Source organism: Rhinopithecus roxellana, chromosome 3 (genome assembly GCF_007565055.1).
Source record: "Rhinopithecus roxellana isolate Shanxi Qingling chromosome 3, ASM756505v1, whole genome shotgun sequence".
Taxonomy (NCBI): Eukaryota; Metazoa; Chordata; class Mammalia; order Primates; family Cercopithecidae; genus Rhinopithecus; species Rhinopithecus roxellana.
In genome coordinates this window covers 131,070,117-131,088,457 of record NC_044551.1, presented here as the reverse complement: position 1 = coordinate 131,088,457, position 18,341 = coordinate 131,070,117, and the positions used below count along the sequence as shown (strand labels likewise).

The following is an 18,341-nucleotide window of genomic DNA, read 5'->3' as shown; positions in this document are numbered from 1 at the left end:
AAATCTTCAGTCAGTCTGATGTAATATTCATAGTTAATATCCCAGTTAACTTTGGTCCACAGTAAATGTATTTGTACATGCATATACAAAGAAATTTGAGTTAATAATCAAGGTATTCAGTAAATTTTGTTTTGCCTGAATGTAATGAATAAGAAAAAGAAACTGGAGAAGACTATTTCTTAAAATGAAAAAATCTTTAAAACAACATGTATGTATATTTGGGTAATACTTTCCAATGTAAATTTTATTTTTTGTTTTGCTCTTTCTTTTGTATAATACAGACCATTTTTAATGAGATATCTTGTTTTTAAAATTGAATACATCTTGGGTAAATTTTCTCTAGAGTATGACTTTTTTTAACAATCTAAACCATACCCTGGGCTGGATGCGGTGGCTCACACCTGTAATCCTAGCACTCTGGGAGGCCAGTGGGGCAGACTGCTTGAGCTCTGGAGTTTGAGACCAGACTGGGCAACATGGTGAAACCCCATCTCTACCAAAAATACAAAAAATTAGCTGGCATGGTAGTGGATGCCTGTGGTCCCAGCTCCTTGGGAGGATGAGGTGGGAGGATCACTTGAGCCTCGGAGTCAGTGGTTGCAGTGAGCCAAGATTGCATCACTGCACTCCAGCCTGGGTGACAAGAGTAAGACCCCATCTCAAAAATAAATACCTAAATACATAAATAAATGCCACATAATGTATATATGCATATATTCAGAAGAATTTCAGGAAAATGATAAAGTTAAATAAGTAATGAATTTTGTTTTGTATGACCATGGCAACAACAAAAAAGCAGTTCCAGGAACGATTTGGAACAGGATAAAGTGAAAAGTACCTTAAGAAAGTACATATGTAAATATCAGTGAATTCTTTACAAATTGAAATGTTTGCGTTTTGAGCTTTTTCTTTCATTGTGTAATCTTGATATATGATTGTGAGGATCTTTGTTGTTGTTAACAAGGTATGAATGTTTTCCTCTTATATTGTCCTTTGTGATATCTATGTTGACACTGTCTTTAGTACATTTTCTAAAGTCATTTTACTTTGCTGTATGCAGAAAGAAATGAAGAATTCTATTTTTGCTGAATGTGCCAAAGAATCAAAAGCCATGGCTATCAAGACAGATGTGGATGTTGTTGAAGTAAAAAATGCCTTAAGGAAGCACATATATAGAGCTCAGGTAAAACTTGGCACATGAAAAATTTTGTATAATATCCTGTCCTACTGTAGTGTATTCAAAATATATACATATATACATATGATTCATTAGTATGTTTAATATGTCTTAAAATGATTTTCTTAGTTTACTAGTCTATTATACAGTAATGTATTTGGGCATTTAGTAAACAGGCTGAATTATGTGCTATTTATACCTCAATAATGTCACAGATAAGTCATGTGTTTGAAGTCTTGGCTGTAAAATCTTTGCCTAGACCAATGCCCTGAAGTGTTTCCCCTATGTTTTCTTCTAGTACATTTGTGGTTTCAGGTTTTACCTGGAAGTCTTTAATTCATTTTGAGTTGATTTTTGTATATGGTGAAGAGATAACAGTCTAGTTTTCATTCTGCTTATGATTATCCGATTTTCCCAACATCATTTGTTGAAGACTGTCCTTTCCCCTGTGCATGTTCTTGGCACCTTGTCCAAAATCAGTTTACTTTAAATATGTGGATTTATTTTTGGATTCTTTGTTCTTCACTGGTCTATATGTCTGTTTTTATACCAGTACCATGCTGTTTGGGTTACTATAGCTTTGTGGTATACTTTGAAGTCAGGTAGTGTGTGCCTCCAGCTCAGCATTGCTTTGGATATTTAGGGTCCTTCTTGCTCAGCATTGCTTTGGGTATTTAGGGTCTTTTGTGGTTGTTCACAAATTTTAGGATTGTTTTTCCTGTTTCACAGAAGAATGTCATTGATATTTTGATAGGGTTTGCATTAAATTTGTAGATTACTTTGAGCAGTGTGGTTATTTTAACCATATTAATTCTTCAAACTCATGAACATGAAGTGTCTTTCCATTTGTTTATGTCCATGTCAATTTCTTTCATCAGTGTTTTGTAGTTTTTTCCTTATAGGGATCTTTCACCTCCTTGGTTAAATATATTCCTAGGTATTGTATAATTTTTAGAGCTCTTGTAAATGGGATTGCTTTCGTGATTGACTTATACCTAGTTCATTATTGGCATAAAGAAATGCTACTGATTTTTGAATGTTAACTTTTTATCTCACAGCTTTACTGAATTCATTTATCAGTTTTAAATGATTTTTTTTGTCAAGTCTTCATGTTTTTCTACGCATAAGATCATGTCATCTCCAGAGAGGGACAATTTTACTTCTTTTTCAGTTTGGATGCCTTTTCTTTCTTTTCCTTGCCTGATTGCTCTGGTGAGGATGACTTTCAGTTATTATGTTGAATAAAAGTGGTAAAAGTAGGCATTCTTTTCTAGTTTCAGTTCTTAGGGGAATGGCTTTCATGTTTTTCCCATTTCACATAAGGTAGCTATGGGTTTGTCAGGTATGACCTTTGTTATGTTGAAGTACTTCTGTGCCTAGTTGGTTGAGAGTTTTCATCATGAAGGGATGTTGAAGAAATTTTATTAAATGCTTTTTTGCATATATTGAAATGATCAAACAGTTTTTGTCCTTCATTTTGTTTTTATTAATTTACTTATTTGTATACATTGAACCATCCTTGCATCCTTGGGATAAATACCACTTGATTATAATAGTGTATTGTCTTTTTGCTGTGTTGTTGGATTTCGTTTGCTAGTATTTTGTTAAGGATTTTTGCATCTGCGTTTCTCTGGGATATTGCCCTGTAGTTTTCTTTTTGTGTTGTGTCTTTGTCTGGTTTTGGTATCAGGGTAATGGTGTCCTTGTAGAATAAGTTAGGAAGAATTCTCTACCCTTCAATTTTCTGAAACAGTTTGAAAATTTCTGTTGATAGTTCTTTGTACATTTGGTTGAATTCAGCAATAAAGTCTTTTGGTCCTGGGCTTTTGTTGTTCTTGTTGTTGGGAGAGTTTTATTACTGATTAAATCTCATTACTCATTGGTCTGTTCAGGTTTTCTGTTTCTTCCTGATTCAATCTTGGTAGGTTTTATGTGTCCAAGAATTTATCTATTTCCCCTAAGTTTTCTGATTTGTTAGTGTATGGTTCATAATAGTCTCTAGTATTCTTTTGTGCTTCTTTGATATCAATTGTAATGTGTCCTTTTTCATTTCTGATTTTATTTATTTGGGGTTTTTTCTTTTTTTTTCTTTGTTAGTCTTACTAATAGCTTATTGATTTTGTTTATCTTTTCAAAAAATTAACTTGTTTCATTGATCCTTTGTATTTTTAAGTCTCTGTTTCATTCTACTCTTTATTATTTATTAAAATTTATTATTATATATCTTTAATAAATATTTGTTAATTTATAATTACTCTAAATAATAATAGATCTTTTCCTTCTGCTAATTTGGGGTTTGGTTTGTTCTTGCTGTTCTTGTTCCTTGAGGTGTGTTGTTAGGTTGATTATTTGAAATCTTTCTACTTTTTAGATACAGGCATTTTTTCTGTAAATGTCCCTTTTAGCACTGCTTTCGCTGTATTCTATAGGTTTTGGTATGTTGTGTTTCCATTTTTATTTATTATAAGAAATGTTTTATTTCCTTCTCAATTACTTCATTGACCCAATGGTCGTTTAGGAACATGTGATTTTATTTACATGTATTTGTACAGTTTCCAAAGTTTCTCTTACTGATTTTTAGTTTTATTCCATTGTTGCCTGAGAAAGACACTTGATATGACTTCAGATCTTTTCAAATTTTTTGAGACTTGTTCTGTGGCCTAATGTTTACCCTGAAGAATGTCCCATATACTAATGAGAAGAATGTGTATTCCACAGCTGTTGGATAAAATGTTCTTTAAATGTCTGTTAGGTTCATTTGTTCTAAAGTGCAGTTTAAATCCAATGTTTGTTTTTTGATTTTCTGTTTCAATAATCTATCCAATGCTTAGAATGGGGTAGTAGAGTCCCCAACTGTTACTGTGTTGAAGTCTCTGTCTCCCTCTAGATCTAGTAATATTTGCCTTATATATCTGGGTGCTCCAAGTTGGGTGCATAGATATTTAGAAGTGTTATGTCCTCTTGCGGAATTGATCTTTTTATCAGTATATAATGACCTTCTTTATCTCTTTTTACAGTTTTTAACTTAGAAAGTTTTTTCTGATGTAAGTATAGCTACTCCTGCTCGCATTGGTTTCCATTCTTGTGGAATATCTTTTTCCATTCTTCTTCACTTTCAGTCTTTATGTGTTTTAACAGGTGGAGAGAGTTTCTTATAGGCAACACACTGCTTTTTTAATGCATGTCGCCAGTCAGCCAGTCTGTATCTTCTATGTGGAGATTTTAATCCATCTACATTCAAGGTTATTGTGGGTGAGGACTTACTCCTGTTATTTTATTAATTGTTTTGTGATTGTTTTGTAAGTCCTCTTTTCATTTCTTTTATTGTTTATCATTGCATTTGGGTGGTTTTTTTGTATTGGTAACATTTGGCTCTTATTTGTATTTTTGCTTTACAGTGAGTTTCATACTTTCTTGTGTTTTCATGATGGTAGATAGCATTTGTTTGCTTCCAATTGTAGAACTTGTTTAAACATTTCTTGTGTGGTTGGTCTGTTAGTAATGAATTCTCTGTTTTGCTTGTCCAGGAAAGACTTTATTTCTCCATTATTTTTGAAGGATAGGTTTTCTGGGTATAATATTCTTGCCTATTGAGTTGGGTTTGTTGTTGTTGTTTTTGGTTTCAATACTGTGAATGTGTCATCTTATTCTTTCCTGGCTTATAAGGCTTCTACTGAGAAATCTGTTGTCACCCTGATTGGGATTTCCTTATATGTGGCTTTATGCTTTTTCTCTTGATGTTTTTAGGATTCTTTCTTTGTCTTGGACTTTTGATAGTTTGACTGTAATGTGCCTTGGAGACCTTTGAGGATTGAATCTATTTGGAAATAGCTCTTACAACACTTGGGACATTTTCCGCTATTGTTTTTAAAATAGGTTTTCTATGCCTTTGCCCATCACTTCTCCATCTGGAACTCTCAAAATTGGAATATTTCTTTACTTTATGGTTTCCCATATGTCATTTAGGCTTTTTTTCTTTTTGTCTGTTATTTCAAAAGACCTGTCTTCATGTTTAGAAATAGTTTCTTTTGCTTTATCTAGTCTATTGCTGAAGTTCTCTGTTATATTTTTTATTTCGTTCATTGAATTCTTAAGTTCCATGATTTCTATTTGGTTCTTTTCTATGATTATCTCTTCGTTGAATTTCTCATTGAGATCATGAATTATCTTCCTGCTTACTTTGTATTATTCATCTGTGTTCTTTTGTATCTCACTGAGTTTTTTTAATATCATTTTAATTTTTTTTCAGGAATTTTATTGGTTTCCTTTTTGGTGGAATCTGTTGCTGGAAAATTACTGTGTTCCTTTACAGGTGCCATGTTTTCTTGCTTTTTCACCTTTCTTGTGTAGTTATGTTGCTATCTGTGTATCTCGTGTAACAGTCACTTCAAATGTTGTGAATTGGTTTTCATAGGGAAAGACTTTTTTCTATAGTTGTATCTATAGTGTAGGTTGGATCGGGTGCTTTAGTTTTGCCAGATGTGAGCACATTGGTGTAGTCTTCATATGATTTCTTCATCTGTAGTCATCCACAGTGTTGTCTTTGAGTTTGTCAGTGGCTTAGGCTGCATTTGTTATTGGAGGCTGTAATGAAGCATTGCTGGGGATGTGGACACAGGCGGGTGGTCCTTGGGCAGCAGTGGTGGTGGCAGCAGGCTGTGCATGCTGGTTCTTGAGTCCCTGGGCAATATACATGGACACCAGTTATCGCAGGTCTGGGTAGGCCAATCCCTGTGCCTCCTGGTGGCCTGCTTGGGTGCCAGCAGTGACAGTAGTGGGGTGAGTGGGTCCTCAGGTCTCTGGGTGGTGTGCATGGTGTTGGCAATGGCAGTACTGGTTGTGGGCCAATCCTCGGGCCCCCAGGTAGCAACCATGGGTGCCAGCAGTGGTGGAAGTAGGCTGAGCAGGCCAGGTGGCACATGTGGGTGGTTACCAGCAGCGGCAGCTCGACATGCTCATTCTTTGATCCCCCTAGTTGTTTGCATAGGTGCTCCTGGTAGCTGGTGTGATGGGTCGATCCACAGGTTCTCAGATGATGTGCTGGGGCCCCATCAGCAGTGGCAGTTGGCAGAGTGGGTTGTCCTAGGCCCCCAGATGGTGTATTTGGGTACTCGGTTGGTGAATGGGTGGGTTGATCCCAATGTTTCTGGATGACAAGTGTAGGTGGCATTGCCAGAGACTGCATGCAGGGCTAACCTGTTCCTAGGCCCCTGATGATGGGTGTGGGTGCCAGCTGTGGTGAGTGAGGCAGGTCTGTTCACAGGCATCATATCAGCGTGCTCAAGTGCCTGTTGCAGTGGGCCAGGTAGTCCTGTTATCAGGCCTCTCGATGGTGTGCACAGGCAGCAGGAGTGTTGGACAGGGATGGGTTGATACCCATTCTCCCTGGCAGTGCACTTGGGCTCTGGTGGCATTGCTAGTAGTCGGAGTGGGGTAGGCGTCTCCTCAGGCCCCCCAATAGTTCCTGCAGGCCCTGGCTGCAGCAGACAAGGCGGTCTGATCCCCACGTTCTCGTATAGTGCATTTACACAGTGGTGGCGGGTGGGGTAGGCCTGTCTTCAGGCTTCCAGATGGTGCTTGTGGGCACCAGTGGCAGGCAGAGTGGATCTATCTTTAAGCCCTGGGACAACCCCCAGTGGACCAGTCCTCAGGCCTCCTGAAGCCACATGCAAGTGTATGACGATGCTGCTGCTGGACAGGGTTTGAAACACACAGAAACTCTGTGGGACATGGTTTCTGGCAGTGACAGAGGCCCCAGACAGGTGGCTGTCAGGATCTGAGGAGCTCCTTCTTTGGTTCCTTTTGTCCCCAGGGTGGGCTCCCTGGTGCACTCCACCTCCTACTCCTCAGGATGTAGGACACTGTGTAGGTAAGAGTGCTGGCCACCTAGTTGCATTGTTGACTCCAGCTGGCATCATGACACTTCAGCCCTCTGGGTGGACAGGAATATCAGTGGGGCTCCTGGCTTTGGATATCCAGGGACTGTTGGGCCCCAGAGCAGGATGTAGTCTGGTAGTGTCTGGGCTCTCAAAATGGCACCGTGCTGCAGCCTCTTGGGTGCCAGCAGATTATGTGGTACTCAGTGTGTACTCTGTCTTTGGAATAATGCCATTGAGTGGACTCCAGGCAGCTTTCTAAACTAGTCTCTGGGCCTGTGAGGACTAAGGGGCTTTCCTGTGGCTAGGATTGCAGGAATTCATGGTGGGAATGTGAATCTGTGTAGATCTCTCTTTTGTTTTTCCCATTCGTAGTGGGTAGTTTCTCCAGGCTCCCAGCCAGTTCCATTTGAGCCAGCTGCTTTGCTTCTCTGTCTTTGCTTGCCTCAGAGATTCCCTATCACTTTTGAATTGTAATGTTCTCTCTTAGATGCGCTATTCGATACTTGATTATCTGCTCACTGTTTTAGTCCTTTGTGGAAGAGTTGAGTGCCAAGCACCTCGAAGTCGGCCTTTTTGAAGCCCCCTTCTTCCAGGGTTTTTTTTTTTTTTTTTTTTTTTTTTTTGAGACAGGTTCTTGCTCTGTTGCCCAAGCTGGAGTGCAGTGGCACAATCTCAGCTCACTGAAACCTGTGCTTTCCATGTTCAAGCAATTCTCCTGCCTTAACCTCTCTAGAGTAGCTGGGATTACAGGCGCCTGCACCACGCCTGGCTAATTTTTGTATATTTAATAGAGATGGGGTTTTGCCATGTTGTCCAGGCTGGTCTCAAACTCCTGACCTCAGGTGATCTGTCCAGCTTGGCCTTCCAAAGTACTGGGATTACAGGTTGTGAGCCACAGCGCCCAGCCTCAGGGTATTATCTCTTTATTATATTTGTTGCAGATATTTTTCCAGGATAATCTTTTAAATATGCAATTATAGGTATGTTAAAACAAGATTTGACGTATGGTTATATAGCAAACATAACTGACGTTTTTTTTTCTCCTATGTACCCTTGTAGAAAATGCTCTCCCCATTTATATTTCTAATAATTCTGACACTAAGGACAATGGACCTCTTCAGATCTTCAAAGTGAATATGACTTAATTATTGTAATTTAGAAGGAGAAAATAGAGAAATGTTCATAGTTGTGAGAGTTCCCTAAAATAATAAAAGTTGCTGGTTTGAGTAAATATGAGCATCATATTAACTATAGCTAGTAATGTGTTCCTGGATCTGTTTTATATGTTTTTCCAAGGTTTGGGGAAGCTGAAATGTATTTTTCAGTCTTAAAATGTTGTATTAATTATATGGTTGCTCTTTTGTAGGCTGTCAGATACAACTGCGTTAGAATAGATAAACAACCAGTGTACAATGTAGAGGTAAGGGACTTGGAACAGCATTGGTGATGGCGGCAAAGAAGAAGTTTTGTGTTTTGTTATTGTTAGTTATTTTGAATAAAAGTAATGTGTTGTATGCACAATTAGAAGTAATGTGTTGTATGCACAAATAAAGAAATACAGTTTCTCTAATCAGAAATGATAAAAATATTCTGTCAAAACTCCAGATTTTCCATATAATAGTAAAAAATGATCACAAATATTAACAGCACACCTCGTGCTTATGACAGGTGAAATATACATTCCTGTTCTCATGTTTCATAACTTTCATAATGACTACTTTTAGATTAAAATTTTTTGGCCTGATATTTGCAAAAGTGTATTTATTTTGTTATTTAAAGAAAATGATACCTTTATTTTATATACTTTCATTTCAGAACAAAATAAACCCACAATACATATATCCAGTCCGTTGTTAAATTAGGGAGGGAATGGGGCTTGAGGCCCTTGTTTCCTTATTTATTCTTCTAAACTGGATTTTTTAATTCCATGTAGTCTTTTTAGAGTATTTTTGACTCAAATTATTCAAAGTAGTTACTTTTATTATTAAGAATAGTTTGACCAACAGGAATGTGTTTTGTGAAGCTCTTAGAGTTATATAAATACACATCCTCAGAGTGATTTTATGATTCTCCCAATTAGTTTTCGCTTTTTGCAAATGTTGCTTGTGCTTGATGATATCTTAACATTTAAAAGATATTTTAATAGGGTTCATTTTTAAGTTTAAAAGAAAACCAAAAAATAATTTTTCACCTAAAGAACTATGTTGTTGTAGCCCTTTCTCTTTTTTATAAACCATACTCTGCAAATTCCTATTAAAGGTTTATATTTTAGAGGCAGTATTTTCCCTTACTACTGAAGGCAACAGAAAATAATTAATATAACAAGTAATAAAACACATTCATACATATCATCCTCTTTGCACTGCATAATCTCATCCAGCAGCAAGGCCAGGAATTATCTTCATTTCACAGATGAGGAAATTAAAATTTGTTACTAGGCCGGGCGCGGTAGCTTACGCCTGTAATCCCAGCACTTAGGGAGGCCGAGGCAAACGGATCACCTGAGGTCAGGAGTTCGAGACCAGCTTGGCCAATATGGTGTAACCCCGTCTCTACTAAGAATACAAAAACTAGCTGGGCATGGTGGCATGCATCTGTAGGCCCCAGCTATTCAGGAGGCTGAGGCAAAAACTAGCTGGGCATGGTGGCATGCATCTGTAGGCCCCAGCTATTCAGGAGGCTGAGGCAGGAGAATCACTTGAACCTGGGAGTTGGAGGTTGCAGTGAGCCGAGATCACATCACTGCATTCCAGCCTGGGTAACAGAGTGAGGCTCCGTCTCAAATAAATAAATAAATAAATAAATAAATAAATAAATAAATAACTTCTTACTAATTCAAGATTTGATTGCAAAATTTTATCGTTCTTTTCTCTGAATCATAGAATCTTTCCTTTCTTAGGTTAAAAATACTGAATTTCCCAGAGGTGTATTAAATTTAATTGAAAGCCTCATAGAAGGACAGTTTTTTAAAGAAGCAATTGAGGAACTTTCCACTTTGCAGGCACATTATATCCCTCCTGTATGCATTCTTCATGCCCTTCTAGAGAACGTTCTACAGGTAAGAGCAGCCTTAAGGATTTATAATCTTTTTTTCAAAGAATGTTAAAATGTGAACATTTTCTCATTTTTTGTATGTTTACAGTTTATTTTCTCTGTTCAGTGTTCTTTTTTTCTTCATTTTACTAATGCAGTACCCATTTATTACCACTCTTCTGTTTTCCAGCTATATACTAGATACTACTCTTAGTGCTTTAGCTAATTATTTTCTCAGGATTTCTAAGATAATTTTGTTTTGGGGAAAAAGATTATCTAATTTTTCTCACGGCAGTAAAGTATCAGATATAAAACTCAGATTGCAGTGATCTAGAATTACATTTGGTAAATTACTCCATTAGTACATTGATGATTATAATTTTTATTTATAGTATACGTAATGAACATACTCTTTGTTTAAAAAGAAAAAGAGACAAGGTCCCTCTCTGTCACCTGGGCTGGACTGCAGTGGTGTGATCATGGCTCACTGTGGCCTCAACCTCCTAGGCTCAAGTAGTCCCCCTGCTTCAGTCTCCCAGGTAGCTGGCACTATAGGCGCATGCCACCATGCCCGGCTAATTTTTAAATTTTTTGTAGAGATGGAGTCTTGCTGTGTTGCCCATGCTGGGAACATATTCAAACTGTGTAAACCAATAGGAGCAAATATTCACAGATAGCTTTCTTTTTTTTTTTGAGACGGAGTCTCGCTCTGTGGCCCAGGCTAGAGTGCAGTGGCCGGACCTCAGCTCACTGCAAGCTCCGCCTCCCGGGTTCACGCCGTTCTCCTGCCTCAGCCTCCCGAGTAGCTGGGACTACAGGCGCCCGCCACCTCGCCCGGCTAGTTTTTTGTATTTTTTAGTAGAGACGGGGTTTCACCATGTTAGCAAGGATAGTCTTGATCTCCTGACCTCGTGATCCGCCCGTCTCGGCCTCCCAAAGTGCTGGGATTACAGGCTTGAGCCACCGTGCCCGGCCACAGATAGCTTTCTAATCATGCCCTTCACCAAGGTGCTAATTTGATAACATAACAGGCATAAGCTTTTTCAGGTATGTTATGTTGGTGATAAGTAAGCATGTTGCATGAATAGTTTCTTACCTTTAGTTCCTTTCAGGTAACATTTGAGACCTCTTAAATCTCATTATAATTGTGAAAAGGAAAACGAATATTTCATCTAAGGTAGTGTTAATAGAAGGGATTACCCAGTGTACAGATAGAGTCATCCCTTGCTATCACAGGATATTGGTTTCAGGAGCTTTGTGGATACTGAAATCTGCGCATAAGTCCTGCAGTTGGTTCTTCAGAACCTGCACTTATAGGAAAAGTCAGCCCTCCACATACGAAGGTTTTACGTCCTGTGAATACTGTATTTTTAAAGGTTTTCTTTTAGAGGTAATTGTAAAATTTTCCCTTACTACTGGGGAAAAATTTTTCCTTTACTACTGAAGGCAGTAGAAAATAATTAATACAATAACTAATAAGATGCATTCATACATTCATACATATCATCCTCTTTGAGCTGTATAATCTCATTTAGCAGCAAGGGCAGGAATTATCTTTATTTTACAGGTGAGGAAATTAAAACTTCTTACTAGGCCAAGTGCTGTGGCTCATGCCTGTAATCCCAGCACTTTGAGAGGCCAAGGCCTCCCAAATACAGAATACTGTATTTAGTTGCAGATGTGGAACCTATGGATGTGAAGGGTGGGCTACATTTATTGGAAAAAATTCGTGTGTAAGTAGTCTCGTGCAGTTAAAACCTGTTATTCAGGTATCAGCTGTACATAGAGTATACCTCTCAGTTTATTTAATTAGCTAAACATCATGCTTCTATCTGCTTTTATTTGTCTAAACACATATATTTGGCAAGAAACTTAGGCCAGGGTTAGGCCAGGCATAGTGGCTTACACCTGTAATCGTAGCACTTTGGTACACTGAGGTGGGCAGATCACAAGGTCAAGAGTTTGAGACTAGTCTGGCCAACATAGTGAAACCCCATCTCTACTAAAAATACAAAAATTAGCCCGGCGTGTTGGTGGGCACCTGTAGTCCCAGCTACTCGGGAGACTGAGGCAGGAAAATTGCTTGAACCCGGGAGGCGCAGGTTGCGGTTAGCCAAGATTGTGCTACTGCACTCCAGTCTGAGTGACGGAGCCAGACTCCTTCTCAAAAAAGGAAGTTAGGCCAGGGTTACTGTTTTGGTTTTAGACTGAATTAGCGAGTGAAACTACTTTTAGCTATAGTGTTTTATTTGTTTGTTTATTTTTGAATAATAGGATAACATAGATACATTTTCTGGTCGATACTTTCATATATTGTCAGCTCTTCTTCACCTGCATCCTCCTTGGAAGTCTCCAGCCATGTCAAGATATTATTTAGAGTTGTTTCAGTGTCCAACTTGTATGAAAGGAGCATGGTCTTTAGTAGAAGTCCTTATCAGGTAAGGAATTTCACATCTGACGATGCTACATTTGATTGAATAGTTGTTATGCTAAGTACTTTTTAAGATACTGATGAAAGAAGCATCTTTCTACTTTTGGAAAAGTGTGTGTAGTGTATTTTGCAAATACAAAGATGTATTATATTTATTGCAAAACTTACGAAAAGGCAAGTCTGTATTGGTCATGTTTTTCAGTCTGTTTCCTAAAAAAATAAAAAGTGAATGCATGAAATGGACTCACTAGAAAGCCAAATCATTATTATTTTTAACAAAATATAAATCTGCGTATTGTTTTTTAAATGAAGAAAATTAATTTATGGAATATGCATATCATCAGTTTTTGTCACCAAAAGTATAGACATTTGTAACTATAGTATCTATTTTAGGGCTTCAGTTATTTTTTTTTCAGCTAGAAATTTGAATTTTAAAATAGAACTTAATATTTCCTAAATATGTCATCTCTTTCATGCTTCTGCACATGCTGTCACTGCCTAGACCTTCCTCTGTCTTTCAGATGTTATTGTCTCCAGAAATTCTGTTTCACCTTCTTTCTCTCTAACAGAAAATGTTTTCCCCTTGCTATTCAAATAACTGTATTTGATAGCCCTTATTCTTCTGGGAAGATCTTTTCTTTTTCTGAGACAAGAGTCTTCCTCTGTCGCCCAGGCTGGAGTGCAGTGGCCTGATATTGGCTCACTGTAACCTCTGCCTCCCAGGCTCAAGCAATTCTTATGCCTTAGCCTTCCAAGTAGCTGGAATTACAGGCATGTGCCACCACGTCCAGCTAATTTTTGTGTTTTTTTATTTTTAGTAGAGATGGGCTTTTACCATGTTGGTCAGTCTGGTCTCTAATTGCTGGCCTCAAGTGATCTGCCTGACTTGGCCTCCCAAAGTGCCGGGATTACAGGAGTGGACCACCACGCCTGACCGGGAAGATCTTTTTTTTTTTTTTAATCTAAATGTCCAGTTTCAGGAGGTTCATAGTAGAGAAAGGACACCTGACCAGCCATGCAAAGGCTAGACCTCTGGTTAGCTCTTTGCGATCATAAAGATTCACATACCATCTTGGTTGTGATATATTTATAGTGAGCTAATCAGTTAACCTGCATGCATTTATTCATTCTTTTAACAAATTCTTGAGTACTTATGGAGAGCCAGACACTGTACTACATTTTAGGGATTAAAAAGATGATTTAAATAACAGTTCCTGCACTTTAAAAGTGACTGAGATGTAAACACAATACCAGCACAAAAGTACTAGCCCAACAGTATGAGCCCAGCATAAGTATATGATGTGAGGAAATAGTTTATGTGACTGACATCCTTCATAATTTCCAAATCTGTTCCTTTCTTCACTGTCAATTGTCTTTATTTTAAAGTTCCTATTGCTTCTTATGTGAACTATTGCAGTAGCTGCTTTATTGATCTTGGGTCTACTTTTTTCCTTTTTTCTTCCAAAGTACCCCACAGTATGCTCTTTCCAAAGTGATCTTGTCATTTCCCATGTTAAAGTCCTTCACTGACTCACATACATTGAACTACCTATAGAAGATGGTTCAAATTTCTTAGTGAAATACATAAGACCCTTCATGAGTTAGCCCTGATATATGTCTCAGTTCTCATCTTCACCACTTTACTGAGTGTGTCCAATCATTATTTTCCGTATCCTGTCTTTTGCTCTTATGTTTCCCGAATTTCCTAGTTTTTTTTTTTTTTTTTTAAAGAGACTCTGTTTCCCAGACCGGAGTGCAATGGCACAATTACGACTCACTGCAGCCTGAAACTCCCAGGCTGAGGTGATCCCCACGCCTGGCTGGTTTTGTATTTTTTGTAGAAATGAGGTCTTACCATGTTTCCCAGGCTGGTCTCCAACACTTGAGCTCAAGCTTTCTGCCCACCTCAGCCTCCCAAAGTGCCAGGATAAAAGGCATGAGCCACCATGCCTGACTGCTTCACTTCGCTTCTCTTCTCTCCTCTGTCCTCTCTCCTGTCTCCTCTCTCTTCTCTCCCCTCCCCACCCCTCCCATCCCCCCTCCGCTCCCCTCTCCTCTCCCCTCCGCTCCCCTCCCCCATCCTCTCTCCTCTCCCCTCCGCTCCCCTGTCCCCTCTCCTCTTTTCTCCCCTCCCCTCTGCCTTCCCCCCTTCTCCCCTGCCCCCCTCCTCTCTCCTCTTTCTCTTCTCTTCTTTTTCTCTTCACTTTTGTTCCTTTCCTTTTTCCCTTTTCTTTTCTCTTCTTTCCTTTCCTTTTCCTTTTTGAATCTCACTGTCACCAAGGACAGAGTGCAGTGGCAGGATCATAGCTCACTTCAATCTTGAACTCCTGGGTTCAGGCCATCCTCCTGCCTCAGCCTCCTGAGTACGTGGGACTACAGATGCCCACCACCATACCTGGCTAATATTTTTGTTGTTGTTGTGGTTGTAGTTTGCTTGTTTGTTTTTTGAGAAGCTGTTTCGCTCTGTTGCCCAGGCTGGAGTGCAGTGACGCAATCTTGGCTCACTGCAACCTCCGCCTCCCGGAATCAAGCTATTCTCCTGCCTCAGCCTCCCAAGTAGCTGGGATTACAGGCATGCGCCACCATGCCTTGCTACTTTTTTTTTTTTTTTTTTTGTATTTAGTAGAGATGGGGTTTCACTGTGTTGGTCAGGCTGGTCTCGAACTCCTGACCCACCTTCGCTTCCCAAAGTGCTGAGATTACAGGCATGAGCTACTGCACCAGACCTACCTGACTAATTTTTAAAATTTTTGTAGAGGTGCAATCTCCCTGTGTTGCCCAGGCTGGTTTCAAATTCTTGGGCTCAAGCAATCCTCCTACCTTGGCCTCCCAAAGTGCTGGGATTACAGGAATGGGCTACCATGCTCAGCCATAGTTTTCCCTTAAAATGCAACTCTGCTGCCACTTTCTTACTCTTGCCCTTTCTTTTAAGTTTGTCACTCACATCAGTCCTATGACTTTATTAAGGATAGTTGCTCAGTCTTGTTTTTCTTTCTTTAAACTTCCCTCTTACAGAAGGTGTTCAGTCTTAAATATCTCCATCCTTAATATCTAATATAATGCCTGGAATATAAGTGCTTAATAAATGTTTGGATGAATTTATTGATGCTACAGGCAATAGATTTGGGGCAGCTTAAAAATAGACTTTTAAACAAAAATATCCAGATTTCATTTCAAAATAATTGGGTGCTGGGGAGGTGCTTAGCGAAGTGGTAGGAATGTAAATGAGCTAAGGGATACTGGTCTTTCTACTTTTGTATATATTTGAAATATTCCATAATACATAGAGAAACGTAAGTTCTCTATCTCTGATAGTTTTCAGAAAGACTGATTAACTATAGGCATGAAGAATCTTATAGACAGGTTGAATATTAAATAAATTGTTAAATTTAAAGCTACTAAGGACTCTCCTGAGAATGTTGTATTAAAAAAGAAGACAGGGAAAGTGGAGACAGAGGTAGAAAGTTATTGGTGCATTGTTGATATAATCAATAAGAAAGGTGGGAGACTGTAATAAATATTGTTACCTAGGCACTATTTCATAAATCTTAAAAGTTCTGAGTAATCTTCTATTCTCTTTAAAAATATATTATAGAAGTGTGCTGTCTGACCCAGTAGCCACTAGCCATATCTATTTATATTTAAATTTTATTCAGACTAAGTAATTAAAAATTTGGGTCATTGGGTATACAAGCCACATTTCAAGTGTCTAGTAGAACATATACATCATCACAGAAAGTTCAGTTGGAGAGGACTGCTCTAGAAGACAGAAAGAAAATAAAATAATGAATTTTAAAAACTCTAAAAAAAGTAGCCCTAAATAATCTTCATTTACTAACTAATGAAAAAGAAAGTAATCTTGGGTAAGAAAGAGAAGGGTTCTGGCTAGTATTCCAGCAATACTCTAGAAGGAGAAATATTTTGTTCACAGATTACTTAGGGAATTGCTTGTATGTTATTGATTGTTGGGTTCATGTTTTTCAGGTCTTGCCTTTTCAATGAAAGCTTTTGTCATCAAATTTCAGAAAATATTGGCTCCAAGGTGCTCCACCTGACGCTGCTCAAATTTTTCTTTAATTTAATTGAAAGTGAAGTACAATATCTGAGTCAAAAGTAAGTTTTAATTGCAAAAATAACACTTTTCTAAATTTCTGTTGTTTTTATGCACCATTTTTTTTTACAATTATTAAAAATATATTTCTAAAAAGTCACCTTGTTTTATATTTTAAAGTAGATTTGCTTTTAAAACATATTTCCAGATACTCTCAGTGGGAGTGAAGGTTTATATGCCCCTTTAAAAAATTTCCTCAGTTCACTTCCACTGTTAATTTGGATGGATATAAGAGTGTTTTCATTTTTTAGGATTTAAAAAAAATTAGTAATTGAATGCTAAGTAAAAAACTACACCAATTTTAAACACTGAGCCTACAATGATAAGTTTTACTCCTGCTCTAAAACTTGCAGGTAGATTACTGTGTATATATACATTGTCAATGACTTTATTGAACTGAGGCCATTTTTTATATTTTGTCCTTTATTATAATTTTTATAATCTTTGTATTTTATGATCTATGTTCAAAAATTGCTAGCATTTTTTTTTAACAGGAGAGATGTCAAGTAATTGTCATGATCAAATTGGCCTAAAGGTACACTTTTTGTTTATGTTTTAATTAGGTTATATGACTGGTCAGATTCTCAGAATCTGAAAATAACAGGAAAGGCAATGCTTCTTGAAATTTTTTGGTCAGGAAGTGAAACCTCTGCGCTTTTGACCAAACCAGTAAATATGCTTTTGGAATGGACTATATATTCTCACAAGGAAAAATGCAAGTCTAATGATGTAAGTAGGATTAATTATAGATGAATAGTCTATGGAAAAAGCACTTTGAATTATTTACCTTTTCCTCTCCCCTTTTTTCTTTGGATCACTTGAAAACAATTAAAATGTACCCAAATATATCATTGTTTTCTATTTAGCTTATCTAGTTTTAAGGTAAAAGGCCCTTGGAGACTGGTTCCTTCATCATCTCACATTTGCATGTAGTAGCTATTGAGTTATTTGATAGTTACTGCTAAGAAATCTCTAGTTACTAACCTTTCTAGATTTTTTACTTTTGTACAATTTGATTCATGAAGAACTTAAGATTTAAAAATAAATGAGTCAATCCATACAGTTTTTGGGGGGTACTAATAAATACTAATATGTATTAGTATTATTAGTATTATTTTAAAACTACCTTTTTTGATGCTGAGTTATTTTCTGAAATATTTCTTTATAAGTCGATTTTGCCTGTCATTAGAAATTTAACATATAGTGATTTTAGTGTATTATCCATCTCATGGATAACAGTGTATAGCAACGTAACTGTGGCACATTTTGGTTACGTAACAAATATTAGTCACCTTTTTCCTTTTCAGAATGATCTCCCCTTGGAAATATATTGTCTACTTTTTTGTGTTATTCATTTCTGCTCTTTTAATTTTTTTTTTTTTACTTTCTCTTCTATCTTCTTGAATCTTTTTTTATTTTTAGTCTTCATTTCTAATACATGCACTTAATATAAATTACCTATTGAGTACAACTTGACATTCATTTCATAGTTTGATACTTTACCTTAGAGTGCTCTGTTTTTTTCAAAGTATTTTCTATTGTTAATTTTGATTTCCCTCTTTGATCCAAGAGATATTTTTAAAAGGTGTTTTAAGATTTCTAAATAGATGGGTTTTGTTTGTTCGGCTGTGCTTTTTTTTTTGGTTAGTTTCTAGTAGTGAATTATAGTTCAAGAATGCACCTTATGCAATTTCTGCTTTCTGAAATTTA

At 37.4% G+C, this 18,341-nt stretch overlaps 1 protein-coding gene across 5 annotated transcripts in view; it reads left to right on the top strand.

Moving 5' to 3' along the window:
• The window catches only part of SLF1 (SMC5-SMC6 complex localization factor 1), a 79,347-nt gene that overhangs the window by 34,930 nt on the left and 26,076 nt on the right, over window positions 1–18,341 (top strand). For 4 of the 5 annotated variants that reach the window (XM_030927229.1, XM_030927230.1, XM_030927227.1 and 1 more), the window contains 6 exons: window positions 1,061–1,183; window positions 8,423–8,476; window positions 9,956–10,114; window positions 12,364–12,527; window positions 16,505–16,633; window positions 17,195–17,360. In XM_030927229.1, the coding sequence (XP_030783089.1) occupies window positions 1,061–1,183; window positions 8,423–8,476; window positions 9,956–10,114; window positions 12,364–12,527; window positions 16,505–16,633; window positions 17,195–17,360 (795 nt within the window). The remainder of the gene's footprint in view (window positions 1–1,060; window positions 1,184–8,422; window positions 8,477–9,955; window positions 10,115–12,363; window positions 12,528–16,504; window positions 16,634–17,194; window positions 17,361–18,341) is intronic. The other variant, XM_030927228.1, reaches the window with a different exon arrangement.